General features: G+C 32.9%; 1 protein-coding gene across 1 annotated transcript in view; it reads right to left on the minus strand.

Moving 5' to 3' along the window:
* Window positions 1-25,257, minus strand: part of LOC136034756 (Bardet-Biedl syndrome 2 protein homolog) — a 37,347-nt gene extending 12,090 nt beyond the window's left edge. Inside the window, exons 1-5 of the mRNA XM_065716139.1 lie at window positions 25,118-25,257; window positions 9,663-9,848; window positions 4,894-5,123; window positions 2,941-3,082; window positions 872-1,070 (exon numbers count right to left, since the gene is read on the minus strand). Of these exons, the coding sequence (XP_065572211.1) occupies window positions 872-1,070; window positions 2,941-3,082; window positions 4,894-5,123; window positions 9,663-9,848; window positions 25,118-25,189 (829 nt within the window). The 5' untranslated portion in view covers window positions 25,190-25,257. The remainder of the gene's footprint in view (window positions 1-871; window positions 1,071-2,940; window positions 3,083-4,893; window positions 5,124-9,662; window positions 9,849-25,117) is intronic.
* Window positions 25,258-27,773: the final 2,516 nt, after the last annotated feature.

The raw sequence follows: 27,773 nt of genomic DNA on the forward strand, positions 1-27,773 counted from the left end.
GCCAAATCAATTTCCCTTTCCCGTATGAAATCATTTGTCTCACTTTTTCGAGAGCTGAAAAAATATATTAGATAAGAAGTTCATTCTGAACATCATCAGGAGCACTACTGTCTAAACTTATAAAAACAATCCCATTCTAATAAATAACCAGATCAACAAAATCAAGTAAGTCAAATATCCGATTGCATATTTTAGAATCAGAGATCACCGTAATGAAGGAAGTCAAACTCAATCTTCTCCAGATTTTCTCGTTCCAAAAAGAGGAAACGCGAGTTGGCACCTTTTTTGAACACAATAGCCTTCAGACTGGACAAACTAAGCTACAGTTTTATCTGTAGTACAGGAATCAAATTGGACTGTACAGATATATATTGAAGATGCCTACTAGCATATCGACATATATTAGAATAATTGCAAACACCTTAGGCTCGTCTTCAGAAATATAACCTATCAGTTCAAAGTAATCCCATTTGGACTAGTACTAAGTTCAACCGTTTTGCAGCGTTGCAAAAGTTGTATACCTCTATGTAGAAACTAATGAAGATGACTGAACTCATCAAATGTTGTTGAAAAGTAGTCCATCTCAACAAACGGCATCTCAGAAAATACCAACAACTCATAAAATCATGGATCCAGACCTGACTATACACATGGAACATGTACCCCACAACATGGAACCGCATAGCCATAAATAGCCCAATTACGAAACAGACAAAAGAGGCTTTTCTACCTACAATGAATGACAAAGACTTGTCGATTCAGGACATGCTTCTCAAACCCCCAGCTTTTTCCAAAATTTGTAATCGTAACAGCCCTTTCTATCCAAAATTTCGTTCGTATTATATAAATTAGTCATAAAAAGTGCGCTTACACTCGATGTCTTCAGTGAAGCCAACAAGTTTTGAATCTAGACTAATTAAACTCAAGATATTCACATCCTTTGATAGCTTGTAGAAAAGGGTTCCATCATAGAATGAACGAAGATCAAGCTTCCCATTTGACCAGCTCGTGGCCAAAAAACAATTATCCTTTATGTAGTGCAGACACTGTGCTAGGACCTTGTACTTCTCCTGTAAAATATAATGAAAGGATTAGTGTTTTGTTCATTACCTTTGACCTTTAATTAGCCTAATTGACAAACACATTTTCCAAAAAAGTGGTTGAAAAAGTAAAAAGTGAAACTAATACCGTATCTAAATGAACAGAAATTAAATCACATAGATAAAAACAAGCAGAACTTACTATGAATGAGCAAATAAAGCCTAAAACGAAAAAAAAACTGAATGAGTAATAAAGGACAACTTAAAACGATTTTTACCACGAACAACTAGGCTACCACCCCTATAGACTCTCCAAAGACGAGGGCATCATTTGCGTGACACTTGACCCACTAGTGGGACTCCTGGAACTACCCAAGAAATATTTGATCCTATTGGCCCAGGGAGCGATTCCTAAAAATTAAAGCCATTCGGAGAACCAAGATTGAACCTGCTCGCCCTTTTCCACTATAAAAACCAGATTACCCCCATATTCCCCCGGGAAAGGCTGTAAATTGTAGAATTCATCCATTTTGAATTTACAGAAACTTTAGGAAATATTGAGGAGGATATTGAACCAAATCAAAGAACGTTTTGTGTATCCAAAAAAGACATTATCATTTAGTTGAAACTTTTAGGAAACCTTGAAGTAAGTCAAAAGTTACTTTGTGCATACAGGTTGTTTTACGGTCTGTACAACATATCATGAACAGTTAAGGGTACTAAGTTGAAACTTTCAGAGAATATTGAGGAGGATGTTAAACTCGATCACAAAACATTCTGTGCATCCAGATTGTCAAAATGACATTTTTCCACACCACACCTAGCAAATGCTTATGTAAAACTCACAAACAAGAGTTTAAAAAGTCAGAAATGAAGAGAAATGAGTGATGTCTTTGATAATTATATTCATTTTTTAAAGCTGTTTTCATTTACATGTAATATTTTGAACATACTCCAAGGAGTATTTTTTTAGTAAATTTTCTGTAGGTTACAGTAGAATTAGTTCTACTTAGTTCAAGGATCGTTTTGAAGCTTGATTTTAAACTGAATAAAATTTATACAATAATTATACTGAGTACGGTCAAAGCCAATGCTCAGATTATATTTTTTGCAAATTAAGAATTTAAACTAGAATAATCTGACTGATGCCCACAACTATTCCATTTTAATTCAAAATCTTTAATTCAAAATTCAAAATCCAGATATTTTAATTCTTAAGCCGAAAACCTGAAAAAAACTAGAAACATATTCATTAAACTAACCAATAATAAAACTTTCGCAACCAAAAATGAATAGAAATTTAATAATAAAAAACTCGTCGAAAAAGAAGTTTTTCAAAGTAACGCAAAGACCCACATTAAACTTAGAAAGGGCAGAGATAAAGTCCTATGATAATTCAAACTTAAACGAACTGAAATTACTATAAAAAAACTAAATTTAAGTACTAAAAAACTTATTAAAAACTATAAAAACTTATTTAAGTACTAAAATACAAAATTTAAGCTACAGCGAGGAGGGCATAAACAGTGTAATGAACTTGAACAGCAAATGTACGATCAGCTTTGTCAGTTTAAAGGCTCGATTCTTTAAATATGTTTGTGCCTCGGCTATGCTAGCAAGCAATTAAGCATAAGCCCATTCAAAAGGCTTTATGAAGTGAGTGTAATTGTGATTAGATATTCACAAGTGACAACCCTGGCAAAAACTACGACAAACAAAAGCCAAGATTGAATATTTTCTTTGGTGAGAGACAGTGAGTGTGACAGACATGCATACATAAAAATGCGTTCTAGGTAGTGCCCCAAACATATAATTACTGGTGAACTATTTAAGAAAAAAGAGTGTGTTTTGCTTAAAGAACTTGATTGATTGAAGATACATTTTCAGTCCAAACATGTACCTTGGTCTTCCATAACTGTTCAGTTTCTTTGTATACTCCAATACTATTGTTTTCTAACACAAAAGAAAATTCATTTCCTTTCCCAAAACATAGTGATTGAAAATTTGACGTTTCTTGAATTGTTGCGTTCAAGCTCATACCTCTGAAAATTATAATCAAATAATAAGGTCTATTAACAAGGGCTAGGCAGCCATCCAGGGATTAGTTTCGGGATGAAAAGGAGTCAAGGATGTGCTACATTGTCAAAATAACCGTAGACTGGTCACAGATATATAGAAATTCGTTATAATATATATATATATATATATATATATATATATATATATATATATATATATATATATATATATATATATATATATATATATATATATATATATATATATATATATATATATATATATATATATATATATATATATATATGTTTAATTTATTTATAAACCAATAAATAGTACTTTTAAAAGCTACATTTACTGATTGCTAGATACAGGTGCTTCAGTTTTGATTGTATATTACATTTACTGACCTTTTACGTTTTCTTTAAAAGCATAAGGATGTAGTTCTTTCTATTTTACGTATTTGATATGCATGCACAAAAAATTCAAATGGACGTTTAGTTTTAATTTTTCTTTAGTTCCCCGTTTCCATGTTACTTCGTATTCTTTCAATCAGTCGATCTCCTTTTTGAGGATTGGAAAAACGTACGAATTCCTAAATGAATTTTTGAATTAAATTGTATAAGCATTTTTACAACCTAATCGACAGGAACTGTTTTTCAGATTCAGTTCGATATTGATCGTTTGTGATATTGTTCAATTTATGTCAAAAAGCTTTATATTCTCAAAAAAAAAAAAAAAAAAAAAAAAAAAAAAAAAAAAAACGCCAAGAAGCATCAAAGTCCGAATATTTAGGAACAAAAAAGCACATTTTTAAACATCAGACACAGCCTACTAATCCAGCCTCCTTATCACACCATAAGTAAAAAGTGATTCCTCGTAGGCTATTTAATAGCTGGCCAGAAGAAAGTGGCTAACACTCTTTACATGAAATTTCAACTCTTTTCACAACAGTTTTTATTAGATTTAAAAACTATTTCTGTTAAAACCTAACCTTTTCACAATATGAGGAGATCTTTCACCACTTCTACATCCACTTGACATACTTATTCCAAATAATTTTCTCTTAATGATGAGTTAGAGGGTAGATTTGCCCACCCTCCCTGTTGAAGTGAAGAATTTTTAGTGGAAGGTTTGGAAAATCAGTCTTAAAAAAGCAGTTTTGGAGGCTTTAGCTTCCCTCCTACCATAAACAATCTATTGATCTAATGGCGCGATAAGTGAAACAATCTGCGCTGTAGTAATAACAAATAAATAAAAGTTGGTGCGCTGATATGCAAAACTTGATAAATATTAATGATACTACATAAATAATCTATAATACTGTTCCTTTTATATGGACTGCATTTATGTTTGGGAATAAATGCGCAACTGCACAGCAACATGGCCTCTAAACAAAGAGTTTATACATATATATTTAGCTTTTCGACAGATCAAAGTTGACTGACACTATGATAATCTCTTTTCAAAGTTATCCAAATATTCTTACGCTATTAAGTCCTGACAAGTAGATTTAAAATCAATGAGTTTTACATATTTTAAGTGAGCATATGAAACACATTCTTTGGCTGTATATTATTATCAAAAATTTCTCTTTTTAGTGCTTAGGTTACTATCGGCATGAGTCACTCTTTTCAAACAGTTTATTACCACGAGTTGTTAAAAAAAAAACTTTAAGAAAATATATTTTAAGTTCATGCAGCTTCTCAAGCATAAGAAAACGTTAATAACCCCAAAAAATAGGTGGCACTATTTAAGTTCCTATATAAGAAATGGCTCTTACTGTGCTAGTTTAGAAAGCAAATAAAGGGCTTCCCAACAGGAAAAAACTAACCTGTAAAAATTTAGACTTCCATCTAATAATGCCACTGTAAGAAGAATTTCATATTGGTCAAAATTATTTAGTAAATGAATATAGCAAGCAATGTCTGGTAAAATGTTCCAGTATATTTCACTGCCATTCACATCAAAGCCTCGAACACAGCATTGAGTGGCTACAAAAACAACAGTAGAACCACTACTTCCATATTTTCCAAAGCATGCTGATGATATTTCTTCTTCTTCCTTAAAAATTAAGGTAAGTGAGTTCTCAGTCAGACCAGAACCATGAGACAAATTTTAATGGATTTTCATAATGCTTAAAACTAGATAAAAAAATTACATCTACGACAAAGATAAGACTACAAGATGACATTTCAACAATAAAAGTTATTAAGAAGATGAGAGAGATTAAAGAATACAGTACCACTTTTTGCTTACAACTTTGCTACTGATTTTCTTTTTACAAGAAAAACTATACTTGTTAAAAGTTTAGCTCGAAAAAACAATTCTTTCTTCTTTAATTTACTTCTTAAGGGAGCAATTGTAGCTCCTTGATTTATACCCTAAGTAGACATATTTTTTTCAGAAATACGTAAATGGAGACCAGTAGGAAATGGGATATTAGCATCAGATGTGTAATCAAGAGGTTTAGAAATTTTTAAATACCAGCTTTGATAAAAATTTGTCAAGTACCCTTTGTCAAATATATACTCAGTGTTTTGTTTTAGGATGGTCACACTCTGACCAATATCATATTTTATGGTTAACGTTTAATCATTTAAGACACTTCTCTAAATAGTTTATAAACAATCCTAATTTGAAAAGGGTACATCATGACTTCATGGATGGAGTTAGAAGGTGTGTTTATGGGGGGGAGGGGGAGGAGGTAGTGGAACAAGAGGCCCACTTTAGTCCCTCTAATCATACACATTGTCCTTGTATGACTCTTTAACCAGGTACAACGTATCCACCTTTCGCAAAATATGTATTTACAGTACCAAGAACATCAAAATGAAACTTTTTTTTGCCCCCTGCATCCATGTCTGGTCTATTCATACATGAAAATCAGGATTTTCTATGATTTTTCTTTGGTTGTTGTACAATCATTAAGATTTTTTCGTTGCATAAATTATATCCTTTATTACAGCACTGAATTGTGAAAAGAAACAAGTGGAAAGTTTCCTTGTTTACAAACAAGCCCAACCAAACAGTTGTAACACACAATGCATCTGATTCTGATTGCATTTGATTATTAAGCAAAGCAACAATCAATATTGTGATTCAGCTTCCTGTTGGGCTATTGAACAAATATAAATTAGTAGGAACATGGAAAAATTAACTAATAACAGTGGTACTTTCAAATCTGAAGCAAATAAGGATTAGAGGTTTTACGAGTTCAGGGTGCTAAAATAGGCTTGAAAATTAATGTTAAGAAGACTAAGTCACCAAGGCTAGGAATAAGTGAAGATGAACAGGTGACATTAGGTAACGAAAAGATTGATCAGGTTGGGAGCTTCAGTTACTTTGGTAGTATTATTAGTAAAGATGGTGGGAGCAGTGAAGATGTTAAAAGTAGAATAGCTAAAGCTCAGGGTGTTTTTTCACAGTTAAAAAAAGTTTGGAAGAATAGAAAGATAAGTCTACATACCAAGATTAGAATATTGGAAGCTACAGTGATGACAGTGGTCAAATATGGCTCTGAAGCATGGGCACTCCGAAAAGCAGATGAAAATTTACTAGATGTTTTCCAGAGAAATTGCCTACGGATTGTTCTGGGTACCCGGCTGACTGACCGTATTTCAAACAGTAGGTTGTACGAAAAGTGTGGTTCAATCCCGCTTTCTGGGGCTATAATGAAAGAAAGGTTGAGATGGCTAGGCCACGTTCTACGGATGAAGGATGACAGATTACCGAAGATTGTCCTTTTTGGCCAACCGTCTAGGGCTACACGGAAAGCAGGTCGTCCTTGTCTGGGTTGGGAGGATGTCATAAATACAGATTTAAAGGAAATGGGAACTTCTTGGGAGGGTGTAAAGAGGGAGGCTTTAAATAGATTAGGTTGGAGGAGGAGCGTGCGTGGCTGTGTTGGCCTCAGGCGGCTTGGTGCTGCAGTGAGTTATTAGTAGTAGTAGTATATTAATACAAAGCTTAGATTTATGGCAGTGTTTGTCTTTTGATACAACAATCAGAAAACCTACAATCTCTAGAGCTCCAAGATGATATATATTTTTTACTCATTTTTAACACTCATTCCTTATTTTCATTAAATAAAAAAACTATTTTTTTTAACTGAAATTAAGGAGCGACATTAAAACTTAAAATGAACAGAAATTACTCCGTGTATGAAAAGGGCTGTTCCCTTCTCAACGCCCCGATCTTTACGCTAAAGTTTGACTCTTTCTCTCAATTCTACTCTATTAATCAGTAAAAAATTTTAGCGTAAAGAGCAGGGTGTTGAAAAGGGAACGGCCCCTTTCATACACCGAGTAATTTCTGTTCGTTTCAAATTTTAATGTCGCTCCTTACTTTCAGCTAAAAAAAAACTAGTTTTTTTTTTAATTAATTTCTGAACGTTTTTAAATTAATGCATGTTTGATTTTGGCTCTCCGCACATACATTATTAAAATTAAATTTGCATATTAATTTTTTTTTGGCTAAATGGCTTTCTCTTAGTTTTGATCAGACGATTTTGAGAAAAAAGGGGTGGGGGAGGAGGCCTAGTTGCCCTCCGATTTTTTGGTTACTTTAAAAGGCAAATAGAACATTTGATTTTTAACGAACGTTTTTATTAGTAAAAAATATACGTAACTTAAGAATTAACTTACGTAATGAACTTTTATATTCTTATATTTTTATTATGTATATGAGGGGGTTTGTCCCCTCGTTAATACCTCACTCTTTACACTAAGATTAAATTTTGTCCCAACTCTTTAAGAATGACCCCTGAATCAGAAAGGCCGTAAAAAATAAATAGTTGAAATTACTAAAAATACTTTAGCGCAAAGAGCGAGGTATTTAGGAGGAGATGAACCCCTCATATGCGTAATAATCACTGCAAGTTTAAAGTTTTAATTCTGCTCCTTACTTTCAGTTGAAAAAACTTTTTCATATTTATTTTTTCATTGTTTTTTTTTTATAATAATGCTTGAAAATCCTGCGCCCCTTTCATTGAATTTCTCTTCCCCCATGACCTATTCCTCCAAGGAAAGATCCTCCCACATAGCCCCCTCCCCTCAACCCGCCCCAAAAAAACAACCAAAATAATCCCCCTGAAAAAATTCTGTATACTTCCCGATAACCATTACTGTATGTAAACACTGGTCAAAGTTTGTAACTTGCAGCCCCTCTCCTGGGGACTGTGGGGGAGTGGGTCATCCTAAAGACATAGTTATTATGGTTTTCGATTGTGCTGAACAAAATGGCTATCTCAAAATTTTGATCCTCTTGCAACATTCTAGGACCACTCGGTCGATACGATGACCCCGGAAAAAAAAAAAAAAAAAAAAAAAAAAACAAACAAATGAACACGCCCATGATCAGTCTTCTGGCAAAAAATACGAAGTTCCACATTTTTGTAGATAGGAGCTTGAAACTTTTATAACAGGGTTCTCTGATACGCTGAATGCGATGGTGTGATTTTCGTTAAGATTCTATGACTTTTAGGGGGTGTTTCCCCCTATTTTCCAAAATAAGGCAAATTTTCTCAGGCTCGTAACTTTTGACGACATAGACTAAATTTGATGAAACTTATATATTTATAATCAGCATAAAATCCGACTCTTTTGATGTATCTTTTAGTATCAAAATTCCGTTTTTTAGAGTTTCGTTTACTATTGAGCCGGGTCGCTCCTTACTACAGTTCGTTACCATGAACTGTTTGAAAGTTGGTGCTCACTAAGCATAAAACTACATAACTGCAAATTTCTTTCCCATTAAAAATGGAGTTCCTGGATTTTCTTAACTTTTTAAGATGTATATGGCTGCGTAAGTTGCCATTTAGCCAACATAAAGAATCAGATTCCGTTTTCAGTGTCCTTGGTACTTCAGCACTTTTGATTTGGGGTATATGGTAATGTTAGCCTAAGATTTATAATCAGCAAGCTCGAAAACCCGAAACTACAAGTTATAATGAAAACAAAATACTGCTCAGGAAATATTTACTTAATGTGTGATGATCAAGGGTAGTCACACTTTGATCTAACCTTTAGTTATTTTGGAACATTCACTAAGTGATTCCTTAATAATTGCAAGACATACAAAGTAGTGGTATATTGGGTATAAAATTTGGCAATAGGGGAGGTTCGAGGGGACATGGGCCAGAGGTCCACAAGTTTGAAATCTAATACCACTGATTGAAGACCCTTGTATGACTCAGGTGAAAATGTCACCTTTCAAAATTGAATGGTTGCAAATCGATATTTCCATTCAATTTAAGGTCATTGCCCCTTGGGATACATGGTTCATGTCGTATTTTAGTACAATTCTTTTACCTTTAAACTGCTCTGATTAAAATTAATATCCTCAAATAGGCTGGTGCGAATTAATAATTCCCTCCCAAACTTCCTACTACCATTCATTCTGTATGGTAAAATCTAGGGAAAAAATAAATGGGAATTGCTATTTACTAAGCCATTCTTATTGTGTTGAATGGGCTCTCATAAAATAAAAATTCACCACTGTGATAATTGTGCGGGGTTCCTATATCTAGGCTGGAAGAAAAACCAGCTTCAAAGGCATATACCCCCCTCAATTGAGTCCAAGCAGCGAAATAAACAAACAAACCTCTTTTTTGAATAGAACATCCAAGCTTTGATTGCAAAGAAGAACTTCATGCTGACTTCTAAATAATAGGAGATCAGAATCTCTGGAAGCATGGATAGAGGCACAATTTTTCACTAAAGACAAAGCTGGGCCATGTTTCCGTATGGTATTTGTTTTGGAGAAACTTCTTTCATAGACTTCCAACACCTGAGAAACAGAGTCAAAGTAACCAATGTGACACAGAAAAAGAATTTCCTACCAGTAACATCAGTAAATTTCAAGACATATACATAAGCAATTTTATTCTAAAATATGCATTCTATCCCTATGATGTTCTGTAAAACCAAAGTCAGAATTTGAAAATTTACCTTTTTATATGAACATACACTGTAGCCTACAATTGATAATATTTGTGCAATCAAAGTATCAATGCTTTCCGTGTCTGTAAATCCTCAAATTTGATACTGCTGAGTACCAATATATACATTATTGCATTAAGGATCTGACAACACTTTACTTAGTCCTGAATAGTTACTAAATTATTAGTCAAGCAACATTAAATTCAGAAGAGGTTAAATAGTTAAGTCTTGGGGACAAAAACTGTGCCGTAACAGAGCTATCAAGTGCTATAGCACTGAGCATTAGTCTTTTCAATCACTTTTTGTACACCAAACTCTATAATATTATTTATAAAGTAATTGAGCAATATAAGTAAGCCACTCAGGACTTTTCAAAAATCGAAATTCCGGCAAATTTTTTTAACTTTTGTTCTCTATAATATTACAATAATATTAATAATTTATTATTAGTATTATTATTAATTAATTAGTTAATTCAAAATAATTAATAATAATTAAATAATTAAAATTATTAATTAATATTAAATAATATTAATATTAAAAATTAATATATTATTATTAATAATTATCAATTATTGATAATGTTAATAATTATAATAATATTATTAATATTAATCATAATATAATATAATATAACTCTATAATATTATTTATAAAGTAATTGAGTAATATAAGTAAGCCATTCAGGACTTTTCAAAACCGAAATTCCGGCCAATTTTTATAACTTTTGTTCTCTATAATATTATAATAATATTAATAACTTATTATTATTAATATTAATATTAATTAATTAATAAAAAACAATTAATAATAATTAAAATAATTAATAGTTAACTAATAATGTTAATATTAATATTAAAAATTAATATATTATTATTAATAATTATAATAACATTATTAATATTATTAATAATATAATATAATATAACTCTATAATATTATTATAAAGTAATTGAGCAATATAAGTAAGCCACTCAGGACTTTTCGAAAATCGGAATTCCGGCCAATTTTTATAACTTTTGTTCTCTATAATATTATAATAATATTAATAATTTATTATTATTATTAATATTAATAATTAATTAATTAATAAAAAATAATTAATAATAGTTAAAATAATTAATAATATTAACATTTATATTAAAAACTATTATATTATTATTATTAATAATTATTAATCATTAATAATAGTAATAATTATAATAATATTATTAATATTAATAATAATATAATAAACTCTATAATATTATTTATAAAATAATTGAGCAATATAAGTAAGCCATTCAGGACTTTTCAAAAATCGAAATTCCAGCCAATTTTTATAACTTTTGTTACTATGTCTCAACTAATGCCTTTAACAAAGCAAATTAAAAATACTTATGCCCATAAAGCAATTGTTTACCCTTTGTAAACATTTTCCTTCGGGTTTTTAACTATAGAGAAATTTAAACAGTAGGGTTATCCTAAAAAAATATCTGTGTACTGCAGTCACGACGCATGTATAAGCTACTCTCATTTTTGCTGTTCAAATGATCCTCTTTAGCTTGATCGACTTTGATCAATGTTGAAAACTTTTCAAATATTTATGATTGACAAAGCAGAGAGAAAGATGGCAGGCTCTCGAAGTAGTTTGCTATTGTCCCACCTCACACGTATGACTTAATTGAGAGGCCTATCCAGGATTTCTAAAAGGGGGGATTGGATTAAATTTTAGCAAATACGGAAATTCCTAGTGATGTCTTATAATCAACACTGCAACAGGGAAATAGCCGGAATTCCATAAATAGTGGGAGAGGGATCCATAAAGTGGCGAGAATATTTAAAATTTGCCACAAAACGTTTTACCAAAAAGAGGCAACCTACAGAAATTCTTCTTGGGAACCGGGGCTAATTAATCAAATTTGGCTTGAGTGTAAAGACCCGAACTGGGAAGTTGGTTGCAAGGACTTCCCCTTGAACAATTTATACGATATTTTTTGGGCTCACGTGCATATTACAAAGTAAAATTTAAGAATCGTGAAATCAACAGAAATCCAAACCAAGGAAAAAAAACTAGCAAGTAGTTATTTTTAGTGGTTTAAATATTTGATTTCTCCTTTTTTCAACAAAGAGGCAAAATTTTCAAAAACTTGTATTTGATTATCTCCTTAACGAGCTCCTCGGTGCTACAGACAATAAAAATCTAACCAATATCAATAAACGCATGCGAAAAAAGGAAGTGACTAAATTTGATTTAGCTGCAAGTCTGCATTCATGCCAACCATATAATATCCCTTTGAAAAAAAAAAAAACGATAAAACAATGGAACTGAAATATCAATGCGAAACACCAAATTTCCTGATCAAATGTCATCACGCAATGGGACTGATCAAACAAAACTTATTTTTACCTTGATTATCCTTATAAATTCATTCTTTGTTTTTCTTTCCATTCTCAAACCAAGGTTATCATCACCTTTTGCATTGTTACATCCATACCAATTATTTTCCTTTTCTTTTTTATCTCTTCAGCAAATTGCATTCTTCCTTATCCCCAAGACGCTCAATTCATCTTGTTTCTTTTCCTGTTCACCAGGTAGTGAATACTGATGGAACACACATGTCTACTCATAAAAACTCTAACATTGCTTATGTTTCTCCTGGTTTATATGTTGTCCAGAGAGCTGCATCTTAGTCTTGCTTTGTCTAATGGTTGAAATAGGAAATAATTTTACTCTTCATATCTTTCTACAGTGAGGTTGTTAGTGTAAACATTTACCTTTAGACGAACCTCTTTGATATATTCAAGAAAATACCCAAAAATTTCCATGTTCATTAATAGTCAGTGCCCTTTAGAGGAAGAAAGAGCCAAGGTGGATCCTTTAAAAAACATTCCTAACAAATAATTTAGGCAATGGACATATTTCTAAGAGTATCATTTACCTAATCGAACTACTTCCTAAGATATCAAAAACCCATCATCAAGAATTTTATGCAATTAAATTTAAAACATCAGCTCATATATCAATTCCAGAAAACCACTCGAATTTTTGTTTACTAAGTTTTGCTTCTTTCTTTAGTATTCTAAAGATAAGAAGCTGAGTTAGGTGAGTCAATCTACTAAAGATTAAATAAAAAACAAGTTTTTTTCCAACTGAAAACAAGGACCAGCTTTTTCGTTTAATTCTATTTTGTTTTAAACATTAAATTTGGGACTATTCCAAATAATAATGAAAATGTCACCCATTCAACCTCACTCTTTTCACGCTTAAGTTAAGCTTCTGCATAGTAATATATTGTGAATAAGATCTTAGATGTATTTACTTCACAAACTAATGAAGAATTTCTAAAGTTTAATAAAAGTTGTAGCTTCCTTCAAAGTACCACCCTTTGTGCTATTCAAGTGTTGGTCAAAATGCCGTCGTTAATTTACTATTAAATAAAAACCCACAAATAGTTTTTCCAACTGAAAGCAAGGAACAAGATTAAAACTAAAAACGAATAGAAATTATTCTGTGTATGAGATGGTTACCCCTTCCTCAGCCCTCGCTCTTTACAAAGAAGGTTTAGTTTTTAATAAATACTTCTCATTCAAACTCAACAGCCTTTGGGTTTCAGCAGTCCTTCTTAAAAAATCAACCAGCCCCCCATGCCCATCATTTCCCCAAACACATCCAATGAAAATTTGAGATAGCCATTTTGTTCAGCATAGTTGAAATGTCCAGTACAGTAATTATGTTTTTGGGGATGTCATAAAAATACAGAAAAAAAAATAACAAATTCAGTTTCCATCACTAATCCACACTCAACTCCCCCTCCATGCCCTTGCAAACCCACATCACCCCTGCTTCACACCTTGTAAAAATTGTTTGAAAGGCAATAAAAGAGTAAAACATTTAATCAACTGCAAACCATGTTTGTTACATTCTCGAAAGCTTCCAGGAAAGTGTAAGCTAGACTTAAGTATAAAGAGCCAAAGGTTGAGAGATTGGCAGTCCTCCAGACAATTACAGTTATTGGTGCTGATTTTAGGTTTTATGATTGCTTCTTGTTTGCTCAGAACTACCTGAGTGATAGATCACATGAAAATAAGAGGAATGTAAAGAAAGTAAAGGTAGTATTAAAATACGAACTAAGGAGTTGTGAAGTGGAGACCATGGATAAAATTGCTGAGAATCTGGAACATGCAGGTAGACGTCATAACAGTAAAATATTGCACTGGCATATCAATAAATTGAGAGAGAGTGTAGTCAATCTGGACTTGTCCCAGTTAAAGATCGGAATGGGGGCACATTTAATGACCAGGAAAAAGTTAAAGATGGATGGGCGGAATATTTTGAGAATTTTTTCAATAGCCGACTGGTTGGCTTTATTTAGGATGTTTATAAGTAAAGTGGTTTGATATAAGCCAAATAGTCTAAATATAATCTGGCAATGATGGACAGAAAGCAAGATATTCCAAACCCCATTTCCATAACCTTCTTCTTACCCCCTTTTCTTTAAATAAAATCAAATCAACAATCTTGTCCCTATCCCCTCTTTCATTAAAAAAAAGAATTGTTAGCACTTGTTGGCAGACAATCCTAGTTTGCTAATGACCTTTCCTGTGTATACACAGATTCAATTCAGTAACCAACTATTTTGCTGTTTTATATTCTTGTGTATACTTAAACTTTTTTTCAGTAGGTGACTGGTTGGGTACTTTTAGGACATTTATATATAAAGTGGTTTGATATTAGCCAAGTAGTCTAAATACTATGTAGAGATGATGAATCAGATAGCAATATATTTGCATCCCCACCTCCAATCCCTCCTGGCCAGTGATAGTGAAATGATGGGGAAGAGAAAACCTAAATTAATTGACACTTAAAATCCCTTTGATAACTGAATAGTTTGATATTTTAAATCCATGGGATATTAATATCCCATGGGTTGGGATATCATACATGGGATATTAATAACCAATTAGTTAGCTAATTCTATAAAGTATATACAGCTCTCTTAGTTGGCTAATTCAGGCTGAAGTGTATATATACATGAGATCTAATAGCCAACTGGATGGCTAATCTCATCATGTGTGTATAGCTGAGACTTTAATAGCAAACCGTTTTAGCTAATTCTACTGTATATTAGAAACTTTAATGATAGCTGACTAGTTGGCTATTTTAAACTACAGTTTATATTTACATGGGATATTCTAGTTAGCTAATTCTATAAGTTAGCCTATATACAGTTCTCTTATTAGTTGACTAGCTGGCTAATTCAGGCCAAAGTGTAAATATAGGTAAGTCCTAATAGCCAACTGGTTGGCTAATCTGAACATGTGTATATAGCTGGGACTTTAGAAGCATGGGCGTCAGCAAGGGGGGGCATGACTCCGCCCCTCGAAAATTTGGGACTATAAAGTAATTATAAGGAAACCAAAGGAAAGAGAGCAGAATAGGGAAAAACCATGAAAAAATGTGTGTTGCCCTATAGTTGGCTGTCTGCCAATAGATTGTGACCCTTAATAAGGAAAATATAACCTCCATTTTGTTACTGAGTGACCCCTTTCCAGTTTTCCACAAAACTTTTTCTATGTGATTTGGTTGGAGCAACAATAACAAAATAAAGCTCTCCATAGTAATGAATGATAAGTATATAATGATCCTTGTCAAAAAATATGCTGTCAACTTTTGCTTGCATTGCAAGAGTACCCATGAGCTGATATATGAACCCACTATTATTAACAACATTTCCCCTGAACAGAATGCTGGGATAGAATGCAGTTTTATTAACATTTTTTTTCCAGGAGTGAATGTATTCATCTAGTTGTCACTCTGGAAAAGATTTAACTTTGTAGAGTTATGAAGTATACAAGTGTCAAATATATTAGTTTTTGTATTCAAAATGGAATTAAAAAAATTTATTTGATTTTCTTGTCTTAGTTTTAGTATTTTATTTTAAACAAACTACTTTGATAATGTGTTACTTTTTACAAACTTTTACATGAGTCTTTTTACATGAGTCTAAAGGCATTATATATTTTGGTGTTTGAGAACCAAGACCAAAAGTGTTGATATTGTTAAAAATCTCTTCAATGCTTCAGCATTTGCTCAAAAGAACTGAATGCTGGGAGCTTATATCTTAGTTTTTGTGAGTAGGCTGTTGTTTTGTGATTACTTACGTTTTTTTGTTTTTTGTTTAATACTTTTACTTTAATTGACATACTTTTTCCATTGCCTTTAGAACAAGAGCCAAGAGCTCATATGGTACTTGTGACAAGGTCATAATCTAAAATTAGACTCGGTACTAAAGTTATTGATGTCATCGTCCTAGCACACCAAGAAGAACCCAACTCGCCAAAGCACTATAAATCCCCCAACTCTCCCAAAGAAACCAGATCTGGTCTGCTTGTGTCAATCATGTATTTAGAACTTGTGCTTATTCTCAAGCTTACCAAAGCGCTACAAATCCTCCTTACTCCCCAAAAGAGATTGGATCTAGTCCAGTTATGTCAATTCTGCATCTAGAACTTATGCTTATTCTTCACAATCTCTCCACTCTAAGCATTATCCAAGACTTCTAGTTTCTAAGATTTCCATTTCCCCTTCTACCCCCCCCATTGTCCTCGAATCCGATCCCAATTGAAAATGGAGCATCTGAGACATGAGATCTTTCTATATTTCAAGTTTCATTAAGATCTGATCACCTATTCATAAGATAAAAATACCTCAATTTTCACGATTTCCCCTCCCTCCAGCCCCTCTCCCCCCAGATGGTCAAATCAGGAAAATTACTGTTATCAAGTCAATTTGTGCAGGTCCCTGACAGGCCTACCAATTTTCATCGTCTTAGCATGTCCAGAAGCACCAAACTCACCAAAGCACTGGAAATCCCCTTCCCCCCAACTCCCCCAAAGAGAGCGGATCTGGTCTGGTTATGTCAATCACATATCTAGGACCTGTGCTAATTCTTCCCACCAACTTTCATCACAACCTCTCTACTCTAAGCATTTTCCAAGACATTTGGTTTCCCCCTCCAACTCCCCCCAATGTTGACGGATATGGTTGGGATTTGAAACAGTAGCACCAAGACACGAACTCCTTCTAAATATCAAATTTCATTAAGATCCAACTACCTTTTCATAAGTTAAAAATACCTCATTTTTTTAAAAATTTTCCGAAAATTACCCCCCCCCCCAACTCCCCCAGAGAGCAGATCCGGTTCTGTTATGTCGATTACGCATCTAGGACTTGTGCTTATTCTTACCACCAGGTTTCATCCTGAGCTCTCAACTCTAAGCATTTTCTAAGATTTCCAGTTTCCCCCTCAAACTCCCCCCAATTTCATTGGATCTGATCAGGATTTAAAATGAGAGCTCTGAGAAACAAGGTTATCAAATTCCATTAAGATCTGATCACCTGTTCATAACTTAAAAATACCTCATTTTTCTAATTTTTCTGGTTTACCCCCCCCCCCCCCCCTCAAAGAGAGCAGATCCAGTACGTTTATATCAATCATGTATCTAAGACTTGTGCTTATTTTTTCCACCAAGTTTCATCTCAATCTCTCCACTCTAAGTATTTTATAAGATTTCTGGTTTCCCCCTCCAACTCCCCATTGTCACCAGATCCAGTCAGGATTTAAAACAATAGCTCTGAGACATAAGGTCCTTCTAAATATCAAATTTCATTAATATCCAATCACCCATTTGTTAGTCAAAAATAACTTAATTATTCTAAATTAACCATCCCACCACTCCTCCCTCCAGATGGTCAAATGGGGAAAGTGACTATTTCTAATTTAATATGGTCCCATCCCAGATATGCCAGGCAACTTTCATCATCCTAGCTTATCTAGAAGTGCCCAAACTAGCAAACACAGGAACTACAGACCAACAGACAGAAATTACAATTGCTATATGGCACTTGGCTGATTGGCAAGTACCATAAAAATGTATGTGTCTAAGCTTCACTAAATAAAAAAAGCAAATTTTTTCAACTAAAAGTAAGGGGCAACATTATAACTTAAACAAACAGAATTTATTACATATATCATTTCTGTTAGAATGAATCCTTATCTGACATTCTATGCCCACCGGGTCAATTAAATCACTCCTGGGGAAAAACATCAAATAAACACACTCCATGATCTTTCTTCTGAAAAAAATAAAACATTCCACATTTTTGCAGATATGAGCTTGAAATCTCTACAGTAGGGTTCTTTGATGTACTGAATCTGATAGTATGATTTCCATTAAAATTCTATAGCTTCTAAGGGGTCTTTCTTCCTTTTTTCAAAAATCATGACAACTTTTCTCAGGCTTATAGCTTTTGATGGATGATACAATTCTTTTGATATATCTATTAGTATCAAAATTCTGTTTTTTTAAGTTTTGCATACTATTGAGCAGGGTCTCTCTATACTTACAGTTCATTACCACAAACTGCTTGATTACAAATCAATATATTGAAATATTGATCATTTTTTCTATGTTACAAAAAGTATTGTATTCATAAAATTTTACAGTTTCATGAAACACAATTAAAAAATAGAAAATGTTTTTTTCAATTAAAGTACAGAGCAAGTTTACAACTTGAAAGAAATTGAAATTATTCTGTATATTATTAACAATAATCTGTGTAAATAGGTTTCCAATTTGTTCCCTACTTTCAGATTAAAAGCTCCTTTTTTTAATTTAGTTTCTGATTGTTTTCCAAATCATACCCAGGCCTAACCAAAATATAATTTGAGGTACTGGTCCCTCAAATCCCTGGTTAATTGCTTTTAAAATGTGTAAATCAATAATTGTATATTGATTAGTACCATCCTATGTTTAAATTTACATTTTCAATTTTGGATAAAATTTGAGTATACTTAAAAAACTGACAATTAATAGCAATTTTGGTAAGAAGTCCTTGTAAATATTACTACTAAAGAACTTTGGATGGATGTAAGGAGTATTATTGTTTACATGGATAGATTTTCTTAGTGATAAATACATTACATACAATTGTTTAAATACACTGTACTTAATATAAATAAAAAAATATTACCATTTAAAATTGCTGAAAACTAAGTCCCTAGCAGTATTTGCAACCCCAAAGAAATTGAGGTGCAAAAGCACAGGATGAATGGCCCACATCCCCCCATTGTACTTCATGGCTGATGTGCCTTGAGACAGAGATCAGCACCACTAGTTTGAGCCTTAAGGGTCTAGTGCTAAATCCTTTACCTTTTTTTTTTACTTTACCCCAAAGAAATTTCCCGACGGGGTTGATGATGGCTAGCCTTGCCTTTTCCACCTTTGTGCAGGCAGATATGGGAATGTAACATTTTAGCTGCATAGAGGAAGATTTCAATTAATTTAACTCCCCTCACCTGTTTCAGCATCTATTTGAAGCCTCGTTAAAATTGAAGTTTGTATGTTAAAATGTACTTTTTGAGGAATCTACCCTGTCACTCACCAAAACAATGACTCAATCCCCCCCCTATTATAGCTGATATGCAATTACAGATCACCAAAATTGCTTAATTTCATTACAAAAAAACAAATTAGCTTGGCTGAATATACTGCCATCATATGGCATTACTTCTTTTGCAACTGGGAAGCCCAAAATATAGTTATTGATACTTTTAAATCAATTATCTTATCAGACTTTTAAACTGATTGCAAATTTGTCCTCTTTGGGGTAAAGTTGTAGTTTGGATAAAATGGCAGAAAAGAAGACTTTCCCCTGGCTTAATCTGTAGGGTCACTTAAAAAAAAGCTTTAAAATTATGTTTAAATTAGATCCCTCCCAATTATCTTGGACCTTCAATTTGATACAATCACCCCTGGGAAAAAACAAAACAATTAATCATGCATTGAAAAAGTTTAAGCAAAATTCCATATTTTAAAGATTGGAGCTTGAAACATTTACAGTAAGGTTCTCCAATATGATGTATCTAATAAAGGGATTTTCAATAAGATTGCTTGCTTTTTTGGGAGTGTTTGGGAGATTTGGGAAAATTTTGTTGGATTTTCAGTTTTGGGTAGGTAACAAAAAAAAAGAAGCCAATACTTCCAGTGTAGCAATTAAATAAAAAAAACAAGTTTTTTTTAACTGAAAGTAAGGAGCGACATTAAAACTTAAAACGCACAGAAATTACTTCGTATATGAAAGAGGCTGCTTCCTCATCAGCGCCCCGTTCTTTATGCTAAAGTTTGACTCTTTCTCTCAATTCTTCTTTTTAAAACAGTAAAAAACTTTAGCGTAAAGAGCGGGGCGTTGATGAGGAAGCAGCCTCTTTCATATACGAAGTAATTTCTGTGCGTTTTAAGTTTGAATGTCGCTCCTTACTTTCAGTTAAAAAAACTTGTTTTTTTTTTATTTAATTTCTGAACGTTTTTGAATCAATGCATGTTTTGATTTTGGCTCTCCGCAGAGGAATAATCAAAACAAAATTTGCATATTTTTTTTTTTTGGCTAAATGGCTTTCTCATAATTTAGATCGAACGATTTTGAGAAAAAAGAGCAGGGGACGAAGCCTAGTTGCCCTCCGATTTTTGGTTAATTAAAAAGGCAACTAGAACTTTTAATTTTTTACGAATCTTTTTATTGGTAAAAGATTTACATAACTTATAAATTAGCTTACGTAAAGAACTTTTGTATTCTCATGTTTTTATTACATATATGAGGGGATTCGCCCCATCGTCAGTACCTCGCTCTTTACACTAAAGCTTAAATTTTATCCCAATTCATTCAGATTGACCCCTGAATCACAAAAGCTGTAGAATAAATAGTTGAAATTACTAAAAATACTTTAGCATAAAGAGCTAGGTATTAGAAGGAGGTGAGCCCCTCATATGGGTAATAATTTCTGTTTGTTTTAAGTTTTATTGCTGTTCCTTACTTCCAGCTGAAAAAGCTTTTTCACATTTATTTTTTAATTGTTTTTCTTTTTTAATAATGCTAGTAAATCCTGCTCTCCCTTCATAGAAATTTTCTTCTCCCATGACAAATTCTCGATGGAAAGTTCCCCCAGCATATCCCCCTCTTCTCAACCCCTTCCCCCAACCAAAAAAATCCTCCTGAAAACGCCTGTATACTTCCCAATAACCATTACTATATGTAAGCACAGGTCAAAGTTTGTAACTTGTTGCCCCTCCCATGGGGACTGTGGGGGAGTAAGTCGTCCCCAAAGACATAGTTATAAGGTTTTTCGACTACGCTGAATAAAATGGCTATCTCAGAATTTTGATCCGTTGACTTTGGGAAAATAATTAGCGTGGGAGGGGGCCTAGGCGCCCTCCAATTTTTTTGGTCACTTAAAAAGGGCACTAGAACTTTTCATTCCCGTTAGAATGAGCCCTCTTGCAACATTCTAGGACAACTGGGTCGATACGATCACCCCTGGGAAAAAAAAAAACAAAAAAACAAATAAACATGCATCCGTGATCTGCCTTCTGGCAAAAAATGCAAAATTCCACATTTTTGTAGATAGGAGCTCGACACTTCTACAGTAGGGTTCTCTGATACGCTGAATCTGATGGTGTGATTTTCGTTAAGATTCTATGACTTTTAGGGGGTGTTTCCCCCTATTTTCTAAAATAACGCAAATTTTCTCAGACTCGTAACTTTTGATGGGTAAGACTAAACTTGATGAAATTTATATATTTAAAACCAGCATTAAAATGCGATTCTTTTGATATAGCTATTGGTATCAAAATTCCATTTTTTAGAGTTTAGGTTACTATTGAGCCAGGTTGCTCCTTACAACAGTTTGTTACCATGAACTGTTTAATTGTCAGGAGAATTCCATTTTAGCTTTTGGTGAACATTGAACCGAGTCAATTTTTGCTTCTAGTTTTATTTTTATCACAAACTATTTGATAAGATTCTCTGGTGACAAAAATTTTGTGAACCTTTTATTTAATTTTGATTTATTTTTAATTATTTAGCTTTATTTAATTGAATAGGACAATAAAGAGAAAGGGTGTCAATTTGAAAGCTGGATAGTTAAGTTTAAATTTTGTTTTTCTTTTCCTATTCTATTTTTTTTAATGTCTGAATATATAAGAGATTTCAGTTCCAGAATGAGAACTGTCCTGTTATGAGAGGCATGTATTTTACATAGCTAGTATAAAATCAAAACATAGTATCTATTCAGGCAGGATGATTATGAGTACTGCTACTCCTTCTGTAAACATATTTTAAGGTGTAGAAAATTGCATAAAAACAAGTTTAATTGTGTTATAATCTTGGAAAGCAACACGATTTTCTGTAATTTTGGTTTGGGTTTGATTTTCTTTTAAGATTATATGCATAATAATCAAATGTATTATTGTTTAAATAAATTGATCCTTATGCCAGGAATCCTTGTTGTTTAAAATATACTGTTTTTTAGGTCATTTTGCAAGTAATTTAGTGGTTCATTTTATTTGAGTTTTTTCTTTCTGAAAAGCATTTAAAAAATAAAAATCCTGAAATATATACCATCACTTAGCCACCACTGCTATTTTGGCATCTGACCTGACCTGGAAAATTTTTCTGCTGATGTCATTGCTTAGCAAAAAACTAGTTAGCTAATTCTACTGTGTATTAGAAACTTTATTGATAGCTGACTAGTTGCTAACTAAACCTTATATAAACCTAAGATCTTATTAGCCAACTGGTAAGCTAATCCTACAAGTGTATTAGAAACTCTGTTGAAAGCTGACAAGTTGGCTATTTGAACTGAAGTTTATAATAGCTACCAGGATATTGATGGCCAACTAGTTAGCTAATTTTATACCATATATAATTCTAATATTAGCTTATTAGTTGGCTAATCAAGGCTAAAATGTATATAAAGGTGAGATCTAATAGCCAATGCCTTGGCTAATTTTAGATTCCACATATATAGGCTACATTGTCATTTATATTAGCCACCTTGTTGGCTGGACATTTTTTTCATATAGATTTTTTGGCTAAGGTTTTTTTTTCTCAATATATAAACCATACTATTTTCTATTAGACATCTGACAGTATCTCCTCTTTTAGGGGTTTCAGGCTATTTTTTGGCTACTATGAGCTGAAGTTTGTCCTTTACTAGGCTGCAGCTATCACTGCAGTAAATTTATCACAGTTCATATAGTTGACTTACCAATAAAGTGAGTATAGGCCTACCACTTGATGCCTTTTTTATGCTCTTTATGAATAGAATAATCATATCTATTGCAAATTCAAATGTAAGAACTTTTGAGCTCTTAAATATGAGAAATTTTCAATTAAAGTATGAGTTATTGGTCATTTACAACAACTGTTGAAAGCACTCCACACTGTTTTCTTGGTCATTTTTGACAAAATAATAGCCAACTACATTTTCTCAGTGCCAAAATTATTTGGTAAAACTGGTGCAAACAGTATTACTGACTTAAAGTAAATATACCACTTGATGCCTTTTTTTATGCTCTTTACAAATATAATTATTGCTTCTACTGCAAATTCAGATTTAAGTACTTTTTGACCTCTTAAAGCACTTTTTGACCTTTTAAAATTGACCTATATATGGGGTCATTACAAACCTGTAATAGTTTAGAAACAAATTTGGGCTATATATTTGCACATCAGGGGGGTGGGGGGGTAAAGCATAGCATATATTAAATATGTAAACAAACCATTGCTGATTTTTTTTTTTTTTTTTTTTTTTTTTTTTTTTTTTTTTTTTTGCACATCAAACTTGATGAGAAGAGAGATCACCAGTGCAACAGCACAAAAATAAAAACAGCAATGGTTAGTTTATGTATTTAATATATGCTATGCTTTACCCCCACCCCCTGATGTGCAAATATATAGCCCAAATTTGTTTGTAAACTATTACAGATTTGTAATGACCCCATATATAGGCCATTTTTAAGAGGTCAAGAGGTCAAAAAGTGCTTAAATCTGAATTTGCGCCAGTTTGCACCAGTGTTACCAATTATTTAAAGTTATGTTAGTTCAAAAAAAGCTTAAATTTGAATTTGTGATAGCCTATAAGAGTTTATTATATTCATAAAGAGCATAAAAAAGACACCAAGTGGTATGTTCACTTTACTGGTCAGTCAATTATATGAACTGCTATATATTTACCACAATTTCAACCACGTTACACCTCATTGCTATTGTTTTACCATCACTTGAAGCCAATAAAAACTATGGTAAAATTCTAGTTAATTGACTTCTTGCTATCTCAGAAAGGGTTTAGGTTAGGAAAATGAAACTTTCAGGGATGGGTCTACAGGCTAAAATATGTCCTGGGAAGGTATTTTAAAGTACCCACCTCCACTCCTTCTCCTTCTAGAGGGCCCTGAAATTTGTCTTTATTATTTAATCAATGCTTCTTGACTACTAAGGTCCCTGTGTTGGCCCTGCAGCGTGATTTGATCTCTGGGTCCCGTATTACCAACGACAGGTCTATACCTATTGAAATTTTGACAAAACAACATTTTACCTTAATTTTCAGCTACTAATTGCTTTTTCTCTGTCTTTAGTTCTGAAAAATGCAATTCCTGTTATTTGAGTAGAATCTTGATCTATATCAATGTTTCTTTTTTAAATTTAGGAAATGTATTTGGATATCTTTAAAACCTTACAAAATGGAATTGAGCAAAGTTATGAAGCTGAAAACAATTTTGTTGTACTTCAATTAAGCAGAAGATCTATTTTGCAAGGTTTCACTTTTATAACGCAAATATTTTTAAAGATCATCAAAGGTCAGGGCCCCCTAGAGGGAGAAGGAGTCAAGGTAGGCCTTAGTTGCTTCAAAATACCTTCCTAGGACATACTTTAGCCTGTAGATCCATCTCTGAAAGTTTCATTTTCCTAACCTAAACCCTTTCTGAGATAGCAAGAAGTCAATTAACTAGAATTTTACCAAAACTATTCTCATTCACAGGGATAGGTAGCACTTGTAAAAAGGTTGAATGCCAGCAATTTGCACATAACCTTACTTACCTCTTCTAAAAGGTAAATTAAAATATACATCCTTCTATTCACAATTTTAGATCTTAAAATAATCAACCAATCACAAGTAGGCCTAGGCCAAGCCTACTATTTAGGCTAGACTGTGGCATTAGTATACTTTAGGTACAGGTTCTTGAAAATCCCCCACTTTTTACTAAACTACAAATTATGATCTAGTTGAGACTTACATTCTTATCATCAAGTTTTCTTGACAAGATGCATAGGAACTTCTTATCACTGCTTGTTAAGGCAGAAATCATATTTTTTATTTTTAAATTAAGCTAATTGCTAGCTGACGGTAAGTTCCACTGTTGCCGAAAAGTGACGAAAATACGCCAGACCCTTTGAAAAACACGCCAAAAATACGTCAGAGAGTCTTAAAACCAAGACTGCCAGCACCATCAGTTCCTAAAGTGCTAAAATCAGCCAAATTTGCGTGTTCCACAACAATTATTGGTGCTATAGTAAAAAAAAAATTGAGCGTATGGCGGATCCCACCGTGACACGTGCATGGACCGCTAAATGTAGCTGGATTAGATTTAGGGCAGTTTTATTTTTTTTCTTGTGTCAAGCTATTTCATACTTAACGCCAATCTTTCGAAAAGGACATGGCAAAAAGGAGGACCTGGTTATATCAAACTTCATTCCATGGAGCCGGATTTTCCAGTAAAATTTAAAAACAATCAGAAATTGAAATTTAAAAAAAAAGTTTTTTCAACTGAAAGTAAGGAACAACATCAAATATTAAAACGAACAGAAATTATTATGTAAATGAGGAGAAATGCCTCCTCCTCAATAGCTCACTCTATACGCTAAAATTATTTTTGCACTTTTAAAAAAGCTTATTACTTTAATTAAACGACCGATGTGTTTTAAAAGTCGTTGTTAAAGATTTGGAGCAGAGTCAAGAGCGAGCTATTGAGGAAGGGATATCTCCTTTCATGTATGTAGTAATCTCTGTTCATTTAAAGTTTTGATATTGCTCCTTAATTTCAGATGAAAATATTTATTTTCTAATTCTTCAATTAGACTTCAACCAAGTCTTCAATGCTAAAATGAAATGTAAATTTTCAAGTGGGATTATGATATGTTAGAATAACAGCTCAAATAAAATGTATTTCAATAAACAACTAGTAAGTCGTAAATCTTCAATAAACTTGTCAAACTATTAATTTTTGAAGTTATACAACGCAGCTACAATCTAATTTTTTCTTTTGTAGACCCAATTGAAAACCACAGTTTTTGTAAAGAATCCAAACACTAAACAAACTTGCAAGAGAAGACACCTTCTTCCAAAAATCACTTACACCACATGTTAGGCGTTTAAAAAGGTGTCAACCCTTGGTGAATGCGCCAAGCGATCTAAAGAATATGCCCCACATGGTAAAAGTTTAGAATTGGGCCTCATCGAAAGGAGAAATGCTAGAAAATGAGAGAAAATTTTATATTGAAAATTTTACCCCCATTTTCATGGTTTGGTTCGCATTTTGCTACTTCTCCCCAGCCCCTCATTCAAGTGGGGTAATGTAACCTCAGGCTACGTAGAGAGAAGTAAAGTAATAATTGATGATAAATAATTCAAAAACAGATAAAAATGGAAAAAAGTAAATATAATGCATCGATGCTTAGTGCATATTATAAAGCAAGAATTCTAAAATTTTTTAGGTGATTTTCCCTGTATAGCCTAGAGCTACGTAAGACCATTAGAAGAGGGGTGAATTGTCAGAAACACAAACCGGATCATAGGGGTAAGGAAAAAAATAGTTATATAAAAATGTTTCTATACCTGTTCTAGGACGCCTGCTTCTCAAAAGGCCCAATTCGACTTTTACGCCATGCGCAGAAGAATAGTGTTAGGCGTGGCTGAGCTTTGTGGCGTATATGACACTTTGAGGGTGAACACTAGGCTTTATTAAGTGAGCAGCCAGATAAAAGAAATTAAGAAATTTTCTAGTGCTATATCTCGAAGTTAGGGGGGAGTGGTCACATCGGATGTGACCCTGAACACCCAACAAGACGATTTTTTTTTTTTTTTTTTTTAGTGTCCAATTCGGATAAGAATTTTTACAGAAAATTGATAAATTTAGTGATAACAACCACTGTCAAAAATGAAGTAGCAAAGCCATCACAATACACACTAAAAATCCGAATTGGGCTCTACTTTATACAAAACTACAATTGGCCGGCCTGGGTAGACTCACAGGGCAGAAACTAGATAAAAAGAAGAAATATAGATTCTGTTTCCCATTCAATACTCTTTCTAAATATGTGTTACACAATTTGTGCAACATAGTTTCCAAAATAAGTTAAATTGTTAAACAATATATAAATTATTTTTCAACTCCCCCACCCGTGATAACACCAGTTAAAGCTGTAGTCTGTATACAAACTTTACTGATTTTTTGATAAAACCAATAATTTTTTGTGTTTATTTCAATAGTTGGCTCATAATATCCAATAAAATGGAAAACAAACTTTTGCACAGACAAATAGTTATATAGCCTATTTGATCTCATTATTCTAAAACCATGCATATTCTCTAAATGATACGGAAGATTACTGAAGGTATCAGCTTATGCTATTGTTTTTAGACACCTTTTCCTTAGTTAGCTAATTGTTTTGATACAATAATCCATGTGATCTCAGCAGAATTTTAAGCCATCCCAAATTAAAAGTCTTTAAAATTGTATAAATTAGGATTTAGAAAAGGTATGAAGCTCAAGATACTTTCCTTCTGCATTACATGAACTGTGGATAAATTTTAAAAGTTTCACTTTCATGCCATGAAGATTTTTTAAGAACATCGAAGGTCAGTACCATTTGGAAAGAAGCAAGGTTGGAAGT

The sequence above is a fragment of the Artemia franciscana genome, chromosome 13 (genome assembly GCF_032884065.1).
Source record: "Artemia franciscana chromosome 13, ASM3288406v1, whole genome shotgun sequence".
NCBI classification, from domain to species: domain Eukaryota; kingdom Metazoa; phylum Arthropoda; class Branchiopoda; order Anostraca; family Artemiidae; genus Artemia; species Artemia franciscana.